This window comes from Gorilla gorilla, chromosome 2 (genome assembly GCF_029281585.2).
Source record: "Gorilla gorilla gorilla isolate KB3781 chromosome 2, NHGRI_mGorGor1-v2.1_pri, whole genome shotgun sequence".
Taxonomy (NCBI): domain Eukaryota; kingdom Metazoa; phylum Chordata; class Mammalia; order Primates; family Hominidae; genus Gorilla; species Gorilla gorilla.
In genome coordinates, this window is record NC_086017.1 from 17,255,226 (window position 1) to 17,281,074 (window position 25,849).

The window sequence follows — 25,849 nt, forward strand, 5'->3', positions numbered from 1 at the left end:
TATGTTAGAACAATTTATGTTCCTTTGGGTATATACTCGGTAATGGGATTGTTTGGTCAAATGGTAATTCTGTTTTAAGTTCTTTGAGAAATGACCAAACTGCTTTCCACAGTGGCTGAACTAATTTACATTCCCAGCAGCAGTGTATAAGCATTCCCTTTTTTTTTCTGCAACCTCACCAGCATCTGACCATTTAATAATAGCCATTCTGACTGGTGTGAGATGGTATCTAATTATGGTTTTGATTTACATTTCTCTAATGATTAGTGATGTTGAGCATTTTTTTCATGTGTTTTGGTCATGAGTATGTCTTCTTTTGAAAAGAAGTGTCTGTTCATGTCCTTTGCCCACTTTTTAATAAGATTATTTGGTTTTTGCTTGTTAATTTATTTAAGTTCATTATAGATTCTGGATATTAGACCTTTGTTGGATGCATACATTGAAAATATTTTCTCCAGTTTTTTGGGTTGTCTGTTTACTCCATTGATGGTTTCTTTTGCTGTGTAGAAGCTCTTTAGTATAAATAGGTCGCATTTGTCAATTTTTGTTGCAATTGCTTTTGTTATCTTCATAAAATCTTTGCCAGGGCCTATATCTAGAATGATATTTCCAAATTTTCTTAAAGAGCTTTTATAGTTTTAAGTTTTACATTTAAGTTTTTAATATATCTTAGGTTAATTTTTGTATATGGTGTAAGGAGGTGGTACAGTTTCAATCTTCTGCATATGGCTAACCAGTTATGCCAGCACCATTTATTGAATGAATCCTTTCCCCATTGGTCATTTTTGTCACCTTTGTCAAAGATCAGATGGCTTTAAGTGTGCAGCTTTATTTTTGGGCTCTCTAAGCTATTCCATTGGTCTATGTGTCTGTTTTTGTGTCAGTACCATGCTGTTTTGTTTACTGTAGCCTTATAGTATAGCTTGAAGTTGGGTAATGTAATGCCTTCAGTTTTGTTCTTTGTGCTTAGGATTGCTTTGGCTATTTGGGTTCTTTTTGGTTACATATGACTTTTAGAATAGCTTTTTTTTTTTTCTAATTCTGTGAAGAATGTAGTTGGTAGTTGGGTAGAAATAGCGTTTAATTTGCAAATTGCTTTGGGCAGTATGGCCATTTTAACAATGTTGATTCTTCCTATTCATGGACATAGAATACTTTTCTGTTTGTTTGTGTCATCTCTTATTTCTTTCAGCAGTGTTTTGTAGTTGTTGTTTTAGATATCTTTCACCTCCCTGGTTAGCTATATTCCTGAGTTTTTGTGGCTATTGTGAATGAGATTACATTCTTGATTTGGTACTCAGCTTGGATGCTATTGGTATATAGAAATGCTACTAATTTTCATATATTGATTTTGTATCCAGAAACTTTGCTGAAATTGTTCTGGGAGCTTTTGGGCTGAGACTATGGGTCTTGTAGGAATGAATTCACAGCATCTTCAAACAGAGATAGTTTGACTTTGTTTCCTATTTAGATGCCTTTTGTTTCTTTCTCTTGCCTGACTGCTCTAACTAGAACTTGCGATTATGACTTTTGTAAAAATAAACTTTGATAAAAACTGATGGTTCTGAAATGTCCTTTCAAATTCTGAAGTGAGATTAATTCCCTTATGTCTTCTCTGTGTGCTTAAGGAGGTGAAGGGGCATGGTACCAGTGAGATGCAATCATTCCATCCCCACAACATGCCTAGGTTTCATCCAGGAAGGGACTGAAGTCCCTTGGGAGTTAGATGCACCTTCCCATATAGCATAGCTTCTGCAATATGCGTGCCCCTTCATTAGATACTTGGGAAGCACATTAATCCAAGAGCATCTGTAAGACCTGACATGAGAGTGGAAGCCCGGGTTTTCAGCAGAAGTATTTGAGTAGAACTGTGAAAGCTGACAACACGCTGTATAATTATTTATATCCATATCCCTCATCTTTAGTAGAGTGTCTCTGTCTGGTACATGGTAGATATCCTTAGATGCAACTAACTTCATCTCCTCTCTTGCCTCCCCCCATACCCTCCCTGTTTCCCCCTTATATCATCTTGATCTTCTTTTTTATTTTCCTCATTTTCTTTTCCATCCTCCTCCTCCTCCTCTTTTTATTCTACTTCCTTCTCTTTTTCTGGTCTTCTCCCTCTTTTGTTTTTATTTTCATGAGCATCATGTGATCCTTCAGACCAACACAAAAGCAGAAAGAGTAGTGTAATGAATCACCATGTATCCATCACTGAACCCCAACAGCTGTCAATATCCAGCCAATTTATTTTTACAGATACCCTATACATATTTTTTCCTCACCATTGGCCAATTCAAAGTAAACCTCTACATATGGTTTTATTTTAAATACTTCAGCATGCAACTTTAAGATATAATTGCTCTCAAAAAATGTACAATACACACAAAAGACAATAGTTCATTATCATCATGGAATAGCTAGTCTCTCCCTTCTCTCATAAATGTCTTTATAAAATTGTTTTTTTCACATCAGGATCTAAATACATTGCACATCCCACATTTATTTGATATGTTTCTCAATTTTTTTGTAATCTAAATATGTTTCCCTCCATTCTTTTACTTCTTGCCATTTGTCAAAACAGCTTATTATTGGGAACTGAATTTTACTTTTGATTTACATTTTCTTTATTTTCTGCATTTCCTGTGAATTAATACATAGATCCAGAGCTTGATCAGGTTTATGTCTCTCTCTCTCTTTCTGTGTTGATTTGGTTATGTCTTTGACAGAATTTCTACCACTTGGTGGTATACATTTAGTATTGCAACACTTTAGAAAACACATAGAATCTGTTTCTTAATTTTGTGTGTTATTAACATAAGAAATGAGAGTAGTTATATTTAGAAGAGGGACTATTCTAGGGGCAAGACTACAAGGTGACATTTTCCTTTCTACTCTGAAAATTTATGTTTTTGTGAAGATTTTTGTTAATTGTTGTTTTACATGCCTACATATGTATGCAGTGCCATTTTCCAAACTAACAAACAAAAAACTTGCTAATGTCAAGAACAAAACAGGAGGAGGAAAAAAGATTAAGCTATGGTTCCAGTGTTGTCAACCTGATCTATTCACTGCAAAGTTCCCATCGTCCTTTTATCTCATGCTTTTAGCAACGATTGATGATAATTGCACGGATTTGTTTTTCATCTGGCTTCTTAATGCATTTGTGAATAAACAGATTCATGAATGTCCTCAAAGTTCAACCTGAATACAACTCCTGGGATGGCATAAACAGAGTTTCAGAGTGGTACAACCTCCTTATTGAAGGAGGTTTGGTTGAGGAATGAGCTAAGAGGACAGGCATCTATAGAGACGTTTCTTTAAGTCTGTTCTAGAAAGAATACTTTTTCAATGATTCTATGGCTTGTAGAAGAGGAGCAATCAAAATTGTTGAAGTAGAAATTTGGCTTAAGAAAGCTTAGGAGAAGGAAATCTATGTAAGACATTGAAACTGAATCTCTGTGCTTCTTTAGGAAACCATATCTTTTTGTTTGTTTGTCTGGTAACAAGGTATATTAAGTTTTCTTATGTCAGTTTTAGTAACAAACGGTGTTTTTACCTTTACTGAACAGATTGGCTTTACCCACAACAAATTGCTCTTGGCCATAAAGTCCTTGGTGGAGTCTCTCAGGACACCTTTCACATGTTTGGAGTGTGTAAACATTGAGACTGAAACATTCCTCCTTTCAACCTCAGTCTCTGTGTGCGTTGTACCTAAACATATCCCCACCATCCACCCCCTGCTCCCAACACACATTTATTCACTACATGTATCTTTCCTTGCACTTACCTGAAAATTGAAAATGGAATTGCAGAAGAAAACACAGTTTGAAGTGAAGATGAATAGCCCCCCAGGAAGCATCCTAGTTGAAAAATGCTTAGAAATAATGGGTTTTGGCTAGACAGTTTTTCTCCTTTGCTGTAATTCTTTTTGAGTCTTTAACAGAGCACTCAGTACTTCTGCAGAACATTAGGATGTTAATGGTTCAATTGCAATCAAATTTCGGTCATTTAAGCTGGACGATCAATGGGTAAGTCATCTGGCCTTTCTGCGTTGTTTTCTTCCTTCCTCTGCCGGCCTTGTGTCAGTTGTCCTGGGCATTAACTTTTCCACCCAAAGGGAAGTCGAGCAAGAATACAATGGTGGTTGTCAAAACCATCCATTTCCTCCTTGCAGGAAATTCTGCTGAAACATTCAGTAGATATAAGAGGATGTAAATAAAAATCATGGCCAGCATGAACTTTTAGATTACTTTTGGCTCTAAACTAATATTGAAAATGAAAAGAATTAAAGGGGGTTGGGGGTGGGAGGACAAGACTGTCCCTTTTCCCTGTGTGGATAGGGAAGAAACCATTTGGCTCATTTTTTATAATGGGCAATGAAGTAACAGAGAGGCAAGAAATGGAAGACAAATGGAGAAAATAATATTAATAGTGCTTATCCCAGAAGGGTGCTGTGAGGGTTAAAAAGTCAAATCATGAAAAGTGCTTCCACCGTACCTGGTGCACAGAAAGTTCGCAATTAACACGTGCTGCCAGTGGTGCTGTGACCCCCTGTGAACCCCAGCATTCTTTTCAGGAGTCGCTCATCACATTCAATTCTCACTTATCTTCACCTGCAAATAGAGGCACAGCAATACTGCAGACATTTTGGCTCATTCCAGACCTGACTTTGCTTCTACTGATAATTCTCACAAGGCCATAGGATTTTACTCTGGGATTGTCTAAATGTGGACACTATGAAAGATGCACCAAAGTCAACTTCAATATAACACAGAATCTTAGTTTCACATTAATATTCATTTTATACGGAGAAATGCATACCCTTGAGGGGGAACAATACCTGGTTGACAGAGTTATTTGTCTGTTTATCTTTAAATATTACAAAGCTGCAGCAGCTTTGTAATAAGGCTTGCTGGGTTACTGTAGCACTTTCAGAACCCAGCAACATTCTATAACACTCCAGGATATTCACCCTGCTGTCCCTGTGTCCCCTTCACCCAGAATATAGCAGTTTGTCACAAATCAAATATGCCCTGACTCTCTTTTCAAAGCTCTTGTAATACATTCATTTACTATTTATTGAAGCATTTATCATTTACAATAGATCCAAACATCAATATTTAAGTTAATTATATGCTGTTACTACTCACGACTTCAGCCTCAAGAAATATTTAAGTTTGAGGCTTTACATTCAATAAAATTGTGTAATGCAAAGTCTAAAAGCACTGCCAAGCACAAGTGTACACAGCTTCAGATCAGACTTTCCAAAGCAAATCACTTCAATTAATATTTGAAATAAAAATTTCAATTATTCACTCCCTTAAAAACACATGAGAAGCCTTATGCCGGTTGTTCAGATCTGCTGAATCTTTCTGGCATCTGTGTGTCTCAGTCTACATTAGTAAACATCTTTGTTTTCTCATAACTCCATCTCTTTCTTTTGGTTTTCCTTTTGAAACACGATTTTGTTGTTGTTGTTTTTGGTCTTTTTTTTTTTTTTTTTTTTTTTTTTTGAGACGGAGTCTCATTCTGTAGCCCAGGCTGAAGTGTAGTGGCACGATCTCAGCTCACTGCAGCCTCTACCTCCTGGGTTCAAGGCAATTCTCCTGTCTCAGACTCTCGAGTAGCTGGGATTTCAGGCACACGCCACAGCCCGGCTAATTTTTGTGTATTTGGTACAGACGAGGTTTCACCATGTTGGCCAGGCTGGTCTTGAACTCCTGACCTCAGGTGATCTGCCCACTTTGGCCTCCCAAAGTGCTGGGATTACTGGCGTGAGCTACCTTGCCCGGCCAGGATTTTTTTTTAATGTTAACAATTTCAAATCCATTATATCTTTCATTTTCCATATCTTTTTTATCCTAATAATTTGCTGATACATTTTAACTAAGGCATATATTCTGAGGGAGCAGTATGCTGAATGGGCAAATTAAACAGGTCTTTCAAAGAAGAGATCTTCCCCATAGCATGACCATTAGAAATTCTGAGAGTGAAAGAATTTATGGGTTATTCTTGTGTAATGCAACTGACAATTTATTCAACAGAAGGTTAAAAGAGTGTGCCTTTTAAAGATAAATACTGGACTCTTTGGGTAAAAGTAATAATGAGAAGAAAATCAGGAGACTTGAAAAGTTAAGTTTTGCATACTAGAGAGGTAAAAGATAATGCTTCAGAGTTCTCATTTTATCTAAACCGCAGACTCTTTCCTAGAAAACGTGATGAAAAGGATGAACCTCTTCCAAATAAAGAATATAATAATGTCTTATTAAATCACAGAGATCAAAAGAACGTCCTGTTAACGGAGAATTAATTGAAAAAAAAGCTGATTTTTCTTTGGTCCACTTCAAGCTATCTTGTTGAAAATATTTCTTAACATTGTATTTCAGTGTGTGTGTGGGTGTGTTTAATGCTAGTCCCTTAGAATTTTGTAAATGGGTATATGAATAAGAAGTGTAGTAGTTAAATAAACCTGGAAAATACTGACGATCAAGCTTTAGTAAATGGCTGAACCATTTCATGTATTACTCGGAAGACCGTGTGGAGGGTGATTTCAAGCTTGGCTAACTCACAGCTCAGTTGCATTTTCACTTCCCTATCAAGAATTTATCCTTTGTCACTGGTATGCTATGGTCTCCTCAGGACTACAAAATGACTGGAGTAGTAGCAGGGTGCGTGGGCCGGGTGTGGTGTGGGGGATTTTTGACACAATTGACTAATCTCTTTGTAAGAATAAATAAACTTTCTCAGAAGTTCCCCAGCAAACTCTTTTTTTTAAATATTTATTTTATTTATTTTATTATTATACTTTAAGTTTTAGGATACATGTGCACAATGTGCAGGTTAGTTACATATGTATACATGTGCTGTGCTGGTGTGCTGCACCCATTAACTCATCATTTAGCATTAGGTATATCTCCTAATGCTATCCCTCTCCCCTCCCCCCACCCCACAACAGTCCCCAGAATGTGATGTTCCCCTTCCTGTGTCCATGTGTTCTCATTGTTCAGTTCCCACCTATGAGTGAGAACATGCGGTGTTTGGTTTTTTGTTCTTGTGATAGTTTACTGAGAATGATGATTTCCAGTTTCATCCATGTCCCTACAAAGGACATGAACTCATCATTTTTTATGGCCACATAGTATTCCATGGTGTGTATGTGCCACATTTTCTTAATCCAGTCTATCATCGTTGGACATTTCGGTTGGTTCCAAGTCTTTGCTATTGTGAATAGTGCCGCAATAAACATACATGTGCATGTGTCTTTATAGCAGCATGATTTATAGTCCTTTGGGTATATACCCAGTAATGGGATGGCTGGGTCAAATGGTATTTCTAGTTCTAGATCCCTGAGGAATCGCCACACTGACTTCCACAATGGCAAACTCTTTCCTTATATCTCATTGGCTAGAATTGTATCCTATCCCTTGTTCCTAAACCAGTCCTTGCAGAGGAGATTGGATTGGCTTAGACAAATCAGGATTAACTCAGTGAAAAGTCCAGAAATCCTCACTCACATTGGTGGCCTCCAATATCTGAACAGAATCAGATTTCAGTTGGGAGAGGAGGAGTAGGGATGGTATATGAGTAGTCAAAGACTCAGAGGTTGGCAAATAATTGTGACTGCCATACTAGGGAAAATAAAGCCTAAGTCCTTTTTATAAAACATAAACTTGTCACTTCTGATTTTGTTGATATAAGGCTACATTTTCAAGTCCTATTAGCTCCAAAGACAAATTTAATGCATAAGTCTTCTCAGAGCCTTTAATATGTTAACATACCTGGAGACTCTCTGAGAGAGGGATAAAGCCTGCAATGTTTCACAGATAATAAAATATTTTATTATGTAAAATAATGCAATTATTTTTCAAGGCATTCTCTCCAGGATGATTGTCTTTATTAGTGTAGTTTAGAAATGGGTCCCCTCAATTATTAGTCTGAACCTATTTCATAGTATATATTTTATAATGGTCAAAATGCCTCCGAGATTGCCTTTTCTAAGTTCTATAAAAAATAAGAGAAATTTATAAAGTAGCAGGTTATAAAATTCATATTAAAAATGAATAGCCTTATAAAATAAATATAGTAAAATGGTAATGTTAGAATTTAGTTAGTGGGTTCACTCTAAAGTTCTTTTAACATTGCTCTATGTTTGAAATTTTTCATAATAGAAAGTTGAAAAACAGTAAAACAGTCACAGCGTAGCAAAAAATAGCTTTTATATATAGATGAAATACCAGTAAAATGATTCATGAAAAATAACACCATACTTATAATAGCAAAAATGAATAAAACATCTTGGCTAACTTTGCAAGAAACATTCAAAACCAATGTGAGAAAAACTTTAAACACTATTGAGAGAAGCAAAAGTAGACTTGAGCAAATGAAGATACAGATAGGAAGATTCAACCTCAGCAAGGCTTCTGTTCTAGGTGAGTTTATTTTTAAATACAACAGAAACCCAATAAATGGACCACCAAGTTGCTAGATTTTCTTTCTGAAGATAATGGTTAATAAATTTTATTGGAAGAAACAAATTATTCAGAAAAATCTTTAAAAATCAACAAAGCTGGCACAGAGGGGCTTGCTCTGTCAGTTATTAAAATATGTTATAAAGCCTTTATAATTGAAACTCTGGTTTGGTGCATGGATAGAGAAAGTAAACCATGAAACAGATTTTAAAAATCCAGAAATTGACCCAGTCACATATGGAAATTTAACATATAGTAAAGGCAGAACCTCAAATCAGCAAGAGAAGGTAAACTGTTATGTATTACAATAACTGCATAGCTATATGGTAAGAGATAAAATTTTGATTCATTTCTCACATTGCATAACAAAATACGTTCCAAGTGAGTCAAATATTTAACTTAAAAAAATTATAGAGTACTAAGAGAAAACGTGGATGAAAACTTCTGTACTCTGGAAGTGGGCTCATTTTTTTCTAACCATGATTCAAAATCCAGAAGTATTAAGAGAAAATTAAATCAATGCATTTTATTAGAAAGAAATGAATAAATTTTTATTTGGAAAAAGATACCTAAAGGAGGTAAAAGAATAATGACAAACTGGGAAAAATATTTGCAACTTAATCTCAAAGAGTTAATATATCTAATTAAATTTAAATAGAGAAGAGAATGGCCAATAACTTTTTATCAGAATTGGCTTATTTATGAACAGTTTACAAAAAAAGAAACAAGTTTCATCTTTCCACATGAAAGAAGCTTAATTTCCTTTATAACAAGAAAAATGCAAATAAAAATACACTGTGGTAGCCTTTCTCACGTACCTGATTGACACAAATTAAAGTTCGACAGCATACTCTGTTGCTGAGGTTGCAGGGAAACAAACATTCAAATCCATTGCTGGTGGGACAGCAAAATGACACAACCCTTTTAGAGTGGAATTTGCCAATATATATAAAAAATACTCATGAATTTACCCTTTGACAAAACTCCTCCACTTCTCAAAATTCTTCCCCCAAATACTCAGGCAGAACATGAAAAACACATACAGGCATATGCAGAAGGCTGTTCTATACTTTTTAGACTATTAGACATGATTGTTATTCTAAGAATGTTATCTGTATATTATGGGATAAAGCAAATGAATAATCATAACAGTATCATTAAGAACGAAGATTTTCCTCATGAGAGAAAGGAAGTAGAGATTTAAGAGTGTCAAGGTTAAGCAAAAACTCTGTAGTCCTGAATTTGAATGGGAAATAGCTGCATAAATTCATGATAAATTTTATCTTTAAAAAAAAATCCTATACTATATACACTGAAAAACCCTAGATCCTGTGACAGGCAGTGAGCATAAAGTTGATTTGGTATTTAAATGAGATACATATAAAACACAACTCTCTGGCATATGAGATATTAACGGTGCTCTGAAATGGAAAAATACAAATTCAAGTAAATTTGGGAAATTCTGAATTTCCCTCTTGGAGATTACATTTTATGTTATATGTTCAATGTTCTGGAAAAGTCTCTCAGTGAAGCAACCTAAAACATTTTAGCACAGTGGCTGTCCGGAACCCTTTGTGTGTTTTGCAGGAAAAGGGGTTGAGGTTGTAGAACTCTTATTGTTTCTTCACTACACAAATGTGCCATAGAAAACAATTTGGAAAATATTGCTGTGAAAGTGAAATGCAATTTGTGGATAATTCTTCTTCATAGAGGGACAAGAGCTCTAGAGAGAGCTACTGGTGTCGTGTACTTAATGAATGCATAATTTAATGCAACAAGTGTTATTTAGTATCTACTGGATGGTAAATGCTATGTTCAATGGTGGGGATCCAAAGGGAAAAACAAGCAAAATGTCTTGGACACCTGGTAGAGCATTAAAATATGATTCTATATTGACAGTGCTATAAGCAAGATTTGAAATGTTTTATGGGAATGTTGAATTGCGACTGAGCACCTCGGTGTGACAAACAGTTGGGAATTAAGTATGATGGTGAAAGCAAAGAGGAAGGATCTCCCTGGCAAAGTAAACAGCATGAGCAAAGATAGTTTAACAGCAACAATAGTCACACCTATCTGGAAGAATAAAGGAAAATAAATGTGAGAGGGTAGGCAGGGTCCAGGCAATGAAAAGAATGTGGGCTTTGGGGTCTGACAAGCCTGGGCCATCATCATTGCTCTACCTGTAAATGACCTTTGGAAGGTGATTTAATCTCTATAAGGCTCAGCTTTCCCATTGGTATCATAAGGATAAAAAAAATTACCTCACAAAGTGATGGTGACATAAAAATCCCACATCCACAGCTTTCAACACAGTGTGGGCACTTAGTCAATATCAGTTGTTATCATTAGTAGGCAGATGGGAGCAAAATGGTAAATATCTACTGTTACCAGTAAAAGGGATCTGGATTTAATCTGTAGTCAGCAGACAGCCATTGAAGGACTCTTAGTGTAGGAATGATGTGACTAGCTCTGTAGTTTGCAAAGGTGAACGTGGAGGAATGAATGGATGAAAGGAGACATTGAGCATTGCATGTGATGGAAAATGGTGGGAGGCATAAAGAGGCCATTGGTGGAGTGTTTGAAACTGTTCAGTACTTCACAGGTAGGACTGCTAGAATTCATTAGACTTACATATGTGAGAGCAGGGATTGTGAAAGAGAAGAGAAAGAAAACGGACATCAGTGATTCTAGCCTGAGCATCTGAATCTCCAGTAATACTAACAATTGAGACAGGCAACAGAGACGGTACAATAGGTGTGTAGAAAGTAATGAGTTCAGGTGTGGAATTTAGCTTGTTTTCTGTCATTATCCATTTGGCCTTTCTAGAGTGAGTGAGCTTTTCAGGTTCGAATGTGGCAACCCAGCTTCTGATCTCAAAGATCCTTTTATTCTAAGGGACCACTATATTTTGAATAGTATGTAAGGTGTCACAAAGTAAAATACTACAAACTATTAGAGAAACCTGACATGGTAACTGGATATGGATACCAACTGGCTATCACGTGGTAGGCAAATGTGGCTTGAATTACTGTACTTATCGAAGCAGTGTTTTCTTTAAGCATAATTGAAAGTTTACTTTTAAATTTGGACATTCTACTCAATGCCAATTTGTGTGTGTATGTGTGTGTTTCTTGTTTTAATGTGCAGGACAGGAGAGAATTGGAAAAGATTCCAACTATGAGCAGGAGGGTAAAGTCCAGTTTGTGATTGACGCAGTCTATGCTATGGCTCACGCCCTTCACCACATGAACAAGGATCTCTGTGCTGACTACCGGGGTGTCTGCCCAGAGATGGAGCAAGCTGGAGGCAAGAAGTTGCTGAAGTATATCCGCAATGTTAATTTCAATGGTGAGTCTCCAAAAATCCATCCTTTTTGGAATCCTAAGTGTTGGCATTCTGTTTCATAAGTTTTAAATGTCTATTATTATTTACTTTAAAATATGTGTCAAAACTTGCTTGATTATAAAACTTTAAATGATTGAATCAATGCATGAATAAGCAAATGAATGAAAGAATGAGTTAAGATATATTTGGGGGTTATGGTTTGGTCTCATTTTCTTGAAATAGAGATTTTTTTTTTTTTTTTTTCACTAAGCCAAATTCTTCTTTGGTGAATTTAGGTGGGTATAGGATGGAAGAGGAAGGGAAAGGAGCAGTTGCTGTAGGTACCTCTGAATATGGAAAAACTGAAGCCATTTTTCCTCTGCTCTCATACCACAACAAGAATTCACACAGAAGACTTCTGCGACCAAATGTCAGTGGAGAGGTTTCCCCCACACACCAAGCTAGCAGTAAATTCCGCAGTGGACACAAGGTGACTGTCCTCTACTTCAATTCCTACAGATCTATCTGGCGTGCTGTCAAACCCCACAAGTTGGAGGCTTAGTTCCCAAGACTCTTCCCCTTGCCACTTGCAATGACAGTGGCAAACCCTAGGTTGCTTTGTCTGTGCTTCTGATGGTCCGGCTACAGACTGGAATTTTCACAATCCCCTCCTCAGGTTTGATTAATTTGCTAGAGCAACTCACAAAACTCAGTAAAACACTTACTTAAATTTATTACAAAAGGTATTTTAAAGGACGCAAATAAACCTCCAGATGAAGAGATCCTAGGGCAAAGTCTGAAAGGGTCCTGAGAGTAGGAGTTTCTGTCCTCAGGGATTTGGGGTGTGCTGGCCTCCCCTACACAAAGATGAGTTCTTGCTCACTTTCCTGTCAGCCTCCATGTGTTCAACTCTGAACCTTGTCCTCTTGGGCCTTTTATGAAGATTTCATTGGAATAGGCATGATCGACAACCACAAAGAAATGTGACTGGACACAAAGGGTATAATCTAATACTAACAGGCTAAGCGGGAATACCCTGTGAGGCCTGTCTGTCCAGATCCTTCTTGGTCTATCTGTGCAACATTTCTTCCTCCAGGATATGGGGCAGGACCCTTCTAAAATGAGGGGCTGATAGCGTATTAACAAAAGGGTGGAGGAAGGTTAGAATGCTGCCTTGGGCTGGTAAAAGGAGGGCAGGGTAAGGTCAGAAAGAGAAATTGTTTTCTGAGGCCTAAAGCGCCCCAACATTATAACAAGGGCTATGGTAATTATGAGCCAAGAACCATAAATGAAAAGCTAAACACACACACACACACACACACACACACACACACACACACACACACACACACACACACTCTCTCTCTCTCTCTCTCTCATAAACTAACATCACAATACTCAAGTTAATTGAGATAATATTTGTAATTTGCCACATCAACCATATTTCAAGTTTTAAACATATTTCTCAAAGTACAAAACTCTTTTATAAATTGATAGGTTTCCTAAAAGAGGTGGGTAGAGATAAGTGAAAAAATGGGCCAATAGGATAAAAGACATAGGAGAAAGCACACTCGGATAATGTCTGTTTGAATAGTCTCAACTCTTACACCATCTTAATGTTTCACATGCCAAGAGCTGAATAAGTAAACTTGAATGTATGAGCAATGCAACATTCAACACAGACAGTAACAAATAATCTTAATTATATTATAAACAAATTGTGTAACTGAAGTGAAGGAGGGTGAGGAAGAAATAATGAATGCAAGTAATTTTGGAAAATAGTATTTGACTATATAAGGCTGAAGACAAAATAACTGTACACATATATTAGACAATATCTAGTAAATCTGTATTTTTCTCACAATTCTGAAGCTAATCTATGTATATAATGGGACGGAGAAAATAATTATATATATTGCGGATAATGAGAGCCAGGTTTCTCATTATCCAAGATAAAAATCACTAACAAGGAATGAGAGAAATATAGAATGAACCCTGTTGTGTTGGATTACAATATGTATGGTTTTTAATATACATGCAATGGGTAAATATAGAAGTAAATTTTACATGTATATTATATATACCAATTCTGCCTGACTCTGTTCCCTGAGAGGGCCTGAGAGCAATGTTACACTGGTAAAAATGAGCACATGTAGCACACAGATCTTATTTATAAATACCATTGTTAAATTAAAAAGGTTAAAAGAACCCTTAGAAAATGGTTGGGACCAGGGCTGGGGCAGGGAAAGCCCAAGATAAGCTTGAGACATGCTGTACCAGAATATAAGAAAGTTCTCAAAAACTGAAGTGGTCATGTTGAAAGGGCCCAGAAACCAAATTGGAAGAGATCCCATTGGCCAACTCTGGGACCCCAGTGGATTATAACTCATAAAATAAATAACCATGAGTCCATACTGATATCAGTAAACACTTGAACTAATTAAACAAATACAAGAGAATAGGCAGCATGATGGAATAAAGTTAAGATGGAAATACAAAGTCGCCCTTTTGTAAAGACCTAAGTAGTAATTTTTTTAGGCAAGAATCATGGGATGCTAAAAGTATTGGGTTACAGTATGATGAGAAACAAGATATTTGCATAGCCCTCAAAGTACCTTTCACCAAGATACATATGAATAACCAAAAAGAAAATAGTAGCTCTGTGGTGGAGAAAACTGGGAGATAGCACGTAAAAGAGGTAATCAAGGTGGACATCATCACTTATGAGACTTATGAACATTGTGTGCCTTTTGATATGATACACTGGCATGCTTACAGCATCGCTTCAGAGGTTTTACTGCCGAAAAGCCTACCTTAAATCTAATTTTAAGGAAACATCAAACAAATCCAAATTAAAAGATGTTCTATAAAATCACTGGCAAGTACTTTTCAAAAGTGTCCAGGTCATGAGAATAATAGATAAAGGAACTGTTTCTGACTCAAAGAGACCAAGGAAGTACTACTATCAGATGTAATGTGGAAATATTGATTAATCTTATGCTAGAAAAAACACTAATGGGAAGGTGGAGGAATTTTAATAACATTTACAGATTAATTTTAGTAGCATTCTATCAGTGTTAACTTACTGGTTTAGATATAGTATGATTTTAAAAAACCCTTTACTTTTTTCTCTTAATAACAACTTATTTAGAACCCACAACATTGTATCAATCTTTCAGGAGTTACCTAGTATCTGAATGAAGAGGAACCACATTCAATATGGGGATCAATAGTTTCCTAGTTTTGATGGAGAGAAAGAAGGTCAACTACAAGTTATGTTCTTTCTGTATTTTTTTCTTGATGTTGCAGAATTTCCTAATATTTGTATAACCAATTTTCCCAGAGTCAAACAATATAAATTTTATTTTTTTCAAGCATCATATTTCATTTGCTGAGGTCAGTTTCTGGATTTTTTATTCTGGTTCATGGATATGTATGAACATTCTTACACTAGCAACAAAAATAAAATTTGTTTGGTGAGTTTTCTTGATGGTTCTTCCCTGATTCTTCTTTTAGAGAATTATTATAGACCATTTTGTCTAGATGGTCTTGTCTGTTGACAAGCCAAAATAACTGAGCTATTCATAGGGCTTATGTTTATTAAGTGGTTATTGTGTGCCAGAAACTGCTAAACATTTTATGCATTGGCTTATTTTATCTTTAAAACCTCATAATGGTTTAGGATGCTATTTTTTTTTCCTTTTTTTTTTAACAGATAAGGAAACTGATTCATGGGGAATTTAAGAATTACAATATTCAAATCCATACAGCTCGGTAGCAATGATGTTATACTTGAGACACAGGACAGCTAAGTCCACGGTCTGCTTCCTTGAATGTTATTCTTCAAGTTGCTGAGAGGAAGGGCTTCCTGCATCATTCCTGCTGCCTCCTCTTAGATCTGAGGTTGCATGGGAATTTCAGGAAGGGCTAATTTTTTCTCTCTCTCTCTTTTTTTTTTTTGTCATCATTGTAATCACACTCTATGGTCAACAAAATCTTCTTTCTCTGAGGATATATTTTTCTTCCATATGACAGCTGAGAGACTTCTGGCTCCCAAGACACTGCAGTATTCATGGATGACAGCGCTCAAAAGTTTTGTAAAGCAAAGAAGCTGTGCTAAATTTAATCAGTGGGTCCTATGTCACTTTACGGGAGCAAAGGTTAGAGGGGAAAAAAACTTGACATGTTTTACTCATTCAATTTTCTGACTTTCGGTTAAAAAATCAAATCCTAGGGAAAAGAAAATATTTGTCCAAGACTCCATAGCTATCAAAGGACAGAGACAGATCTAGAACTCAAGTCTTTTTCCAATCCGTTGTGAAAAATTTAAACTTTATATCGCATGTTTTAGGAGGATATTGATTTTTCTTTGTCTCAATAAGCTTGAGATTATGTTTCACTGTTACTTTAGTACAAAATTTGCTGTATAGGTAGGAGTTCTGTTCCAGATAGCAGAGTATAATTTAATAATTCTGGTCTTCACATTTGCCAAAGTAGCAATTTGAGAAATGATAATATCGTACCCTAAAGGCATTGATACAGTTTCATCAAGTATTTAGCCTCCTCTTATGCATTGAGGAAAGAAATGGGTAATTTAGTTTTTATCATGCCTAGATATTTTTCCTGCATCCCAAATCAATGCAAAGTCCCAAGCCTAAATTCATTTTAGTTATCTTTATGTTGGCCCATCAAATATAAATTTAACAAATTTGGTGTCTTGATTGTAAAATCTCAAATAATAGCTATAGAAAGAAGGATTTCATCTGAAGCATGTCTGTACTTCAATTTACTAGTTTCTAGAAAACAAATTGGAGTAGGTTATATTTTGTAGAGATGGCAGATCTCACATGCTCTTTTTGCAATATGATGTTAGCTTTCCTTCATCAAGAGGTGAGATCTATTTTTCCTCCCTTTGAGTGAGCCTGTGACTAATTTGGAAGTAGCACTGTGACTTCTAAGGCAAAATGTTTTTGTCTAGTTTTGTTGGAATATTTGAACTATAAGCATGGCTACTATGCTGGGAGGAAGCTTAGATGCCCCACTGATGGGCCACATGTAGCCACATATTCTGGCTACAACCCCAGTTGAGTATCCCACTGGTTAGCCAATATCAACTGTCAGACATGAAAGCCTCAAATTGCCCCAGCTGACATGAGTGGACCAGAGAGCTGCTGTCCCCACAGAGCTCTGACCAAATTACAAAATATATGTTGTCACTGTTTTGAGTACTAATATTCAGAGTGGTTTCTTGGGCAGAAAGAGATATCAGGAACCCGAACAAATGCAACGTTCCTGGAATCTGTGCATGGCGTGGTAAAATGAGAACAGAAAATGTGTCTAGTAAATACGTTGATGCAGAAGACTGTTTTATTATCTGGGCTATCTGAATCTCTATTCCTTCTCTGTCCAAGAAGAAAGAAACTCAGATACTCTCATCCAGTAGGGGAGATTTCAGGCTTCAGTACAATCTGTTATCTGTCCTTTATTGTCTGTTACCCATCTTATCAGGTGGCCCTATTTCTTTTGCCCTAGTGTACCTGCGTCTTGGCTCTGATGCCGTGTGGGCATCTCTGTGGGGAATCATTTCCCCTTTGGTGAATTCTTTATCTCCTCTGGACTTTTTTAAAATACAGAGTTCATTGAACACAATGCTTCTTATTCTCTTTTAAGAAGTTCATGGATGCTGTTAAAAAGGAGATGTGGGGATTAAAAACTGGAAGGAATAAGACAGCTGCATTAGAGAATCCATCAAAAAGGCCAAAGCCACACAATGTGCTATTACAAGTCATCACTTAGATAAAGTATGCAGCTCTTCTGCCTTAATTTTTTTAAAACCGGAACTTTAATGAGAATGGAAAGGGCATGACAAGACCATTTCTTCTAACAAAGATTGCAAGAAGGGAAAAAGATTAGGTGATGGGGCCCATTCTGATGAATATGTAGCTGGTGCACTTGAGTTCCTCTGGAGCCCCAGGCCTCCAATATTCTTCCTTTCTCCTCTCAAAGACTATGAAAATCTCAAATCATGTTGTTTAATGAATAGAAGCTATAGAATTACAGTAAAGCACATGAATGCTAGTATCCAATGTGAAAGAAAAAGGTGAGTATCTGAATAATAATGTCTTCATGCAAACTGACAGGATTCTCATTTCTTTGCTAATAACATGTGAAATCCAGATTTTATTTCTTCTTCTTATATGCTCGCAAGACTTGTTGAAATCAGAAAGCCAATATTAAAAATCTTTTGTTGTTATTGATGTTTTTGTTGTCATTATTTTCTTCCTATACTGGAAAGACTTGTGTTGATTCTTACACACAGCAGGCTTAAGAGATCCCTATTATGATAAAGTGGGTGCCTTTGTGGTCTATGGGGGTAGTGTCTAGGTAAAAGACAGAAAAAAACAAATTGAAATGGTGCTTTGGCCACACACAGATTCAGCTGTTGACTCAAATTGGTGGGACCAAAGCAGTGTTGCTCATAGGAGATCGGTGTCCACTCCCAGAGCTCCAGCTTGCTGTTTGGAAAATAAAAAATGTTTATAGTGATGGAGAAATTTAAATTAGATACCAGTTAGGTATGAACACTTAACCAGCAGGTGGGGAGCAGAGAGGGAGGAAGGAGCCAGTGTGCCAAAGCCTTTATTGGGGTTCAGGGCATGTATTAATCCATTTTCACACTGCTGCACTGCTGATAAAGACATGCCCAATACTGGGTAATTTATAAAGAAAAGGGGGTTTAATGGACTCACAGTTCCATGAGGCTGGGGAAGCCTCACAATTAGGGTGGAAGACAAAAGGCGCGTCTTTACATGGTGGCAGGCAAAAGAGAATGAGAGCCAAGTGAAAGGGGAAACTCCTTTTAAAGACATCAGATCTGGTGAGACTCATTCACTACCACAAGAACAGTATGGGGGAAACTGCCCGCATGATTCAATTATGTCCCACTGGGTCCCTCCCACAACACATAGGAATTATGGGAGCTACAATTCAAGATGAGATTTGAGTGGGGAAACAGCCAAACCGTATCAGGGCATTACCTAGATATGTTTCCTGTGACAGAGTTGGATTTGTTAACTTGAAGAGTATGTGAGTATAAGCAAGGGAACTCAGTAAGCCCATTCTTGGTAGTTCCAGGAGCAGAGTAAGCCACTCAAGTGGTTCAGGTTATACAGCCTTATTTATATAGAACCCCAAAACAAGAAATGGATGAAGACTGCCTTCAAATACGTAGATCAAGGGTGACAAGACAGAGACAGGATGAGATGGATACCGAGGCAATTTGAATATTCATATTCAAATGACAGTTATGACAGCATCTTAACCAGACAGGGAAAAGTATGCTTAAAATAGTGAAAAAAAAAAAAAAAAAAAAAAAAAAGATGCCAAACCTTGAGGAAGCAGCCATGATGTTGAGAACGTCCCCACACAAACAACTAACTCAACACAAGAATGACACTAAAATATGTGTTCAATAGATGGTAATGATTTTTTATAGTTTTTATTTTTATCATTGTTTTATTTGCTTATACCTCAAAACCAGACTTAACAATGTTTTCAGCTCCCCAGACAAATGTATTTTTCATTGCACCAAAGTTGCCCTCTTCTAACTGATATCTAATTTTAATTTCTCTGTCACTATAAACAATTTTTTTTATTTTCCAAACAGCAAGCTGGGGCTCACATTGGGAGAGGGCACTGATATTCTCAGAGCAGCATTGCATTGGTGCCATCAATTTGGGTCAATGGCTGAATCTGTGTGTGGCCAAAGCACCATTTGAGTTTGTAAATGGCATGAAATAGAGCATTGTTTTCCGCTGGGAATATTGGTCCAGTATTAGCCTATAGACAGATAGCAGTCATATATCATATTGTCATGTGGCCAGTGGTATTTTTTCCTAGATCCAGAGGATCATGAAATAAACAGAACTCAGTTACTGAATGTTTTGTGATTCGTTTGTAACTATTGCTGAAACTAACAAAAACTCACGTCTTGCATTATTTGTACATAGTTTTCCAGTTGTTCTATGTGGTTAATATTAAGGATTCTTTACGCATCCAACCATACACAGTTATATATTAAGTATGGACAGATAGATACAGATATAGATACAGGTATGTACACTTAATAAATATATTGGTTCTTTAAAATTAACTCCAAAGTCTAATTCTGCCAGAATAATTGGTTGTGTCTTAAGATAGACATTTTAGGAAGATCCAAATGAGAGATTGAGAAAGAAACCAATATTGATTGAATACCTGCCAAACACACTGCTAAACATTTTACCTGCTTATGATATAAATTAGAAATAACCAGCAAAAACATTGTAAATACAATGAGTAGAAAAGTATATTTAAATACATTTTTCTTATTTACTTCTTGTTTTCTAAATTGCATTTCTCTTTTAACATTAATTTGTTGTTTTTGAAATTGTTCTTTACTGACCAAAATTTAGTGTTAGATGGAAACTAAAATAATAGTTAAAATCATCATCATCAGAAGCATAATAAAACTTAAGGCTGTCTCTTAAAAATAATGCATATAGTTTTTATTCCTCAGAAAGGGGAAAATACTAGAATAAAATTTTAAGAAATATTGAGAAACAGTGAAACTATTCAAAAGGGGAAGTAGTCTTCCATCTTCTATAATTAAAATTCATAGGCCATAGTGATAACTTGCCTATGAATTGCAGGGGCCGTTTTGGGGGGGAACCTATTAAAGGGGATATCTACTAACTACCTTGCTCCTCGGCAAGTCTCTAGCCTGTCACCCATGGTACAAGAGATATAAGGAATCTTGTTTAACTTTAGAATCTTTCATTTCTTCTGTCTTCCTTAGGTAGTGCTGGCACTCCAGTGATGTTTAACAAGAACGGGGATGCACCTGGGCGTTATGACATCTTTCAGTACCAGACCACAAACACCAGCAACCCGGGTTACCGTCTGATCGGGCAGTGGACAGACGAACTTCAGCTCAATGTGAGTTCTGCTTGCTTCTCTTCTTCCCTTGTTGAGAAGAATGAACAGACTTTTAATTTGCTCAGTTATACAAATGTTTCTTGTTTAATGTTTGTGTTCATATACAAGTGAGCATGCAATTTGTTGTGGGCATCAGCAGGAACTGATATCCAATAATAATGATGGTGATGACGATGATGGGAAATGTGCATTGAGTTTTGTGCATTATATTCATGACCTGTGCGAATTATCTCATTTAAGCTGAGACTGGGGTTACTTAGCAAACAGGTTACTACTTAGCAATTTCACAAGATCTTTCTCTTGGTTAAACTTTTTATTTCTTCTGCCTCCCCCAATTCCTTCCTTCCTTTTTCTTCTTTATTTGATGGTACTGATTTTTTTATTATTATTTTAAGACATTTGAGTGTATTTATGTGAGATTTATAATGGGATTATCTGAGTAATTGCGGTGCTTCCATTTCTGTAACCTCTCCCACTTTCTGTAAAATGTGACCTAAGTAAGCAGCCACTTCCCTTCACAAGATTATGTCGAATCCATCAGCCAATGTCCCAGCTCCAAAACAATCCAAAAATTCTCTCTTAGCCTTTTTGTTCTATTTAGGCCTTGAAATAGTTGGGTAAGACTCATCCACATTGGGGAGGGCAATTTGCTTTACTCACCTACTGATTCAAATGTTCATCTAATCCAGAAACCTCACAGACACACCTAGAATATTTGACCAACTATCAGGGCACTGCATGGCAAAGTACAACATAAGATTAACCATCACAGTCTCTGTCCTAGAAAAATCCTTTAATGTCCTTTGCAAAGCAACAAATTATGCCATTAGCCTTTATTAATCTATACCTTAGGAGGCACTTTTGGAATTATTGAGAACAAGGCTTCTTGGGTGTGGGAAGCAAATCCATTTCTTGGGAAGTGGAAGGTTATGTCATGGTTTCTATGAAGAAAGGGTTGTTCACATAGGGAGCCATGAAGCCACTACAGGCCAGTTACCTCATTTGCACAGAGCCTTAGCCTAGATCTGCTTGCACCTGTCCAGTTCTCCCCATTGTGAGGTGCACCATACACATGAACTGGCACTAAAATTGGGTCCAAAAGATTATGCTCTGGCATCTGGGAATGGCTGGAATCAACAGGTACCATCCATGGCTTATATAAATGCAAACAGCCAAGATCAAAAAAGAAGCTAAGATCATTCTGAATCCAAGGCACACTAAACTTGCAAGTAAAAGGAGAAAACAAAAAAAACACAAACAAAAACCTAAAAGGTAAACTCGGGGTGGGGGTAGTAATCCAAAGCAGAATCAAAGCAGTATAACCTGGATGACACACTCAAAGTGTGTTTTTACTGGGTGCTGCCATGTGATATGAAGATGCGTCAGCCTCAAATAAAGGTAGACAATCAAGGTCTATGGTACATAGGTGAAGTGCTCAGGGCTTATTGTAAGACTCAGTGGATTAAATAGGTTCATTAATCTTTTCCAGCATAAACCCTGCACTCTTGTTAAATTTCTGGCACATATAATTTGTCCAATATCCGTAAGAGTTCCCAAGTAGCATTCACCAACTTCAGATGGGATCTTACATGGGGGTTCTTAAGCACACTATTTTAAGAACAAACATTAACACTGATTTTATTTTTATTTGTTTGGTTTGTATTTTATCCTTTGTAAGAACTGCATTTGATTAGCTATTCAACAAGTTTTTGTTGTTTGTTTGGTTTTGGTTTTAAATACCTATCAAGTTAGAAGCACTGCAAGAGTCAACGTGTAGGTACACAGTGGAGGTGAAACAAATGTGGTCCCTGTTCTTTCACAATTCAGCATCTAGGATGGAGTTACACGGTACACAGCAAACAGATATGTGCATGGAAATTCTGAGGTGTGATAATGGAAAAGGTGGTAGAGAGGATAATGGAGGTAGAAAAGGAAGGACCTACTACAAGAGAAGCCAGCAAAGTGAAAACTAGAGTGACCAGCAGGTCAGATGGCTGATGTGATGATGATTTAATCAGCAAGGGAAACGAGAGGAAGGGTAAGAGGAGATGTTGGAGCAATAGGTAAGAGCCATACTCATGCAACCCCTTGTATGTCATGATACATTTTAAACATTTTATTCTGAGTGCATTTAAAAGCCACTAAGAAGTACTAAGCAAGGAAGTGAGGGAGTGGCTGCATCAGATTTAGGAATAAAATTACTTTGGCTGCTCGGAAGATAATGGAGGGGGCAAAAGTAGCAGCGGAAAGACCAATTATGATTCTTTTGCAGGTGTCTAGCTAGAATAGGGGAGCTAAGTGAGGTGGTTCTCAAACTTCAGTGTGCACCAGAGCCATCTGGAGGGCTTGTAACAGCACATATTACCGGGCCCTGCTCTCAGATAACCTGATTCAGAGGAACTAGAGATGCGGGAAGCCTCAATATTTGCTTTTTATCAGAAGTCACTGGGCAATGTTGATGACACTTTGAGAACCACTGGCTCAGGGACATGTGTGATAGTGAAGATGAAGCCAAATGAATGGGATACATATGTAACGTGAGGCACTGTGTGGATGATGGCAACACATGAGATGAGGGAGGCTGCTGGGTGTAGAAGGGAGAAAATCAAGAATCCCAACTGGGATTATTATATATGTGAGACTTCTTAAATATACTACAGCCAAAATGAAATGGGTATAGGTCTGAAGCTCAGACAACGGTTGTGAATCATAATTATAAAACAATGTAAACAACCTATAAATGGTCTTTAAATTCATTACAAAGAGAGATAAGAGAAGAGCAGAGAACCCAAGGCCTTGAAAACCTCCTAGAAAATGACACAATTCCAGCCAGGTGCAGTGGCTCATGCCTGTAATCCCAGCACTTTGGGAGGCTGAGGTGGGCAGATCACGAGGTCAGGAGATCAAGACCATCCTGGCTAACACTGTGAAACCCCGTCTCTAAAAATACAAAAAAATTAGCCGAGCATGGTGGTGGGCACCTGTAGTCCCAGCTACTCGGGAGGCTGAGGCAGGAGAATGGCGTGAACCCAGGAGGTGGAGCTTACAGTGAGCCAAGATCGTGCCACTGCACTCCAGCCTGGGTGACAGAGCAAGACTCCGTCTCAAAAAATAAAAAAATAAAAAAATAAAAAATTAACTGAGCATGGTGGCGCACACCTGTAATCCCAACTACTTGGGAGGCTGAGGCAGGATAATCACTTGAACCCAGGAGGCAGAGGTTGCAGTGAGCCGAGATCATGCCACTGCACTCCAGCCCTGGCGAGAGTGCGAGACTCTGTCTCAGAAAAGAAAATGACACAATTCCATTCCGTCTACTCCAAATAGCACTCAGTTTAAAATATTCTGTTTAATTTGTCCAGAGAATGGGCTAACCATATACTTTCGATTTTTGTTTGCGTTTATGCTAGCTAAATCAGGGGTTTGTTCTTGGCTTGGAACTAAGTGGGAGCATTCTTTATTCTACTTTGTCATGCTAAGAGTGATGTGTTAGGAAAAACAGGCACGCTCAGGTGGATGCAGTAGTTTATACTTGGTATTGCATGGGACCTAAAAGAGTGAATGACAACCATGAAAGGAGTCATTTTTAGGGGGAAAAGAGGCTGGGTTTAATTCAATTAGTGTGACTACTGAGATAACGGGACTTGGTAGGATGTCACCCTGTTGACACCTTTTATTGTGAGATTTAATTTGAATTGTGTTCAGGGGGATTAAAAAAGAAAATAAAAGTTAAGTAGAGTACCCAGAGGCACCCTACCCCTCTCACCTGGGTTCCCAGAGCCACAGCCCAGTTGCCCTATCCAATGATTGGTTTCTCTCCAACATCATCCGGCCCTTGAAGCTCCTTTTGCTGTAATTATTCTATTAAATGTTCTGTGAGAGTGGAATTTGGGCAAACGGTTTTGTAGGTTTGCTTTCCTCTAGTCAATGGAACAAAATAAAGTATTTCAAGTAAAAAGTGTATGTCTCCTCACAAAGATTCATGGATACTTTTTCAATTCTCAGTTACATCATCTCAAGCAAATGAAATTTTCATGGGCGGCTTTCTGTGTGGTCAGTAATTGCAAATGAATTTCTGAGCCAAGAAATCAGAGTTTTAGGTTCTTAGAATCCCAGCTCTGTAGATCAGACTGCTCTGCTGTTCCCTGTGCAATTTCTGGAATTTAAGTGCTTAGCAGTGTGCTGTCTGCTGTAAAATGTCTCATGTACCCTCACTACACTCTGTCTCCTCTGTGGCCCAAGAGATGACTGCATGGTTAGCTACCAGGATATTTCTGCTGAACAAGAATTCTGTGGAAGGGAATCATAACCAACAAAACCATTCACTCTTCTGATTGTAACCTCTACAGAAACAACCCTAATTTAATTTCTTAGGTTTCTATTCTACCAAGAAACTTTATGAAATACTCTTCCTGGGGGAGAGAAGAAGGGACAGTGCAACAAACATGATTGTCTATGTGCAGTGTGTCAGGAGAGGTGATAGCTCATGGAGATATTAGAATAAATAAGAGGCAGATCCATGCACCCCAATTTCACAGTCTAGGTAGGGTAAGGGCTCTGTAGTAGATATATGGCATTTTAGGGCTACAGACAGGCACTGGTTTAGAGACACCCACCACAAAGTTATATTCGAACTGGATCTTTTGAAGGTTAAGTAGTAGTTCCCAAGATGAAGTAGAAAAAAATTGCTTTAGAATAAATAATGCAGTAATATTTAAAAATTAGGGTAGGAGTATATTTCTGAAAAAGGCAAGAAATGGAATGTGGATGCTTAAAAAATTCTAAATCGATGTTGTAAGTAAAATATATTATGTGTGATAGAAACCATGATAGTTACTTTGTCATCTTTTATCTGAAATTAGGAAGTTCAGAAATGTTAAAAATGTTAATTTTCCAGATAACTAAAATTCTCTAATATGCCAAAATGTCAATTAAAGCATTTTTAGAAAGGAACTATTGTTAATAGCAGCTTCCTACAGTGAACTGCATATTCTCTTAAATAGAAGACTGAATGAATATTATTTCCTCTTTTCTGGATAACTGAAGTTCTACAAACCTCAATTTTCTGCTCTTGGTTA

General features: G+C 37.1%; 1 protein-coding gene across 4 annotated transcripts in view; it reads left to right on the forward strand.

The window, feature by feature from the left end:
* GRM7 (glutamate metabotropic receptor 7) overlaps positions 1 to 25,849 on the forward strand; it is an 892,306-nt gene that overhangs the window by 591,427 nt on the left and 275,030 nt on the right. For all 4 annotated transcript variants that reach the window (XM_055383687.2, XM_004033530.5, XM_004033531.5 and 1 more), the window contains exons 6-7: positions 11,619 to 11,819; positions 20,632 to 20,771. In XM_055383687.2, coding sequence (XP_055239662.1) covers positions 11,619 to 11,819; positions 20,632 to 20,771 — 341 coding nt within the window. The remainder of the gene's footprint in view (positions 1 to 11,618; positions 11,820 to 20,631; positions 20,772 to 25,849) is intronic.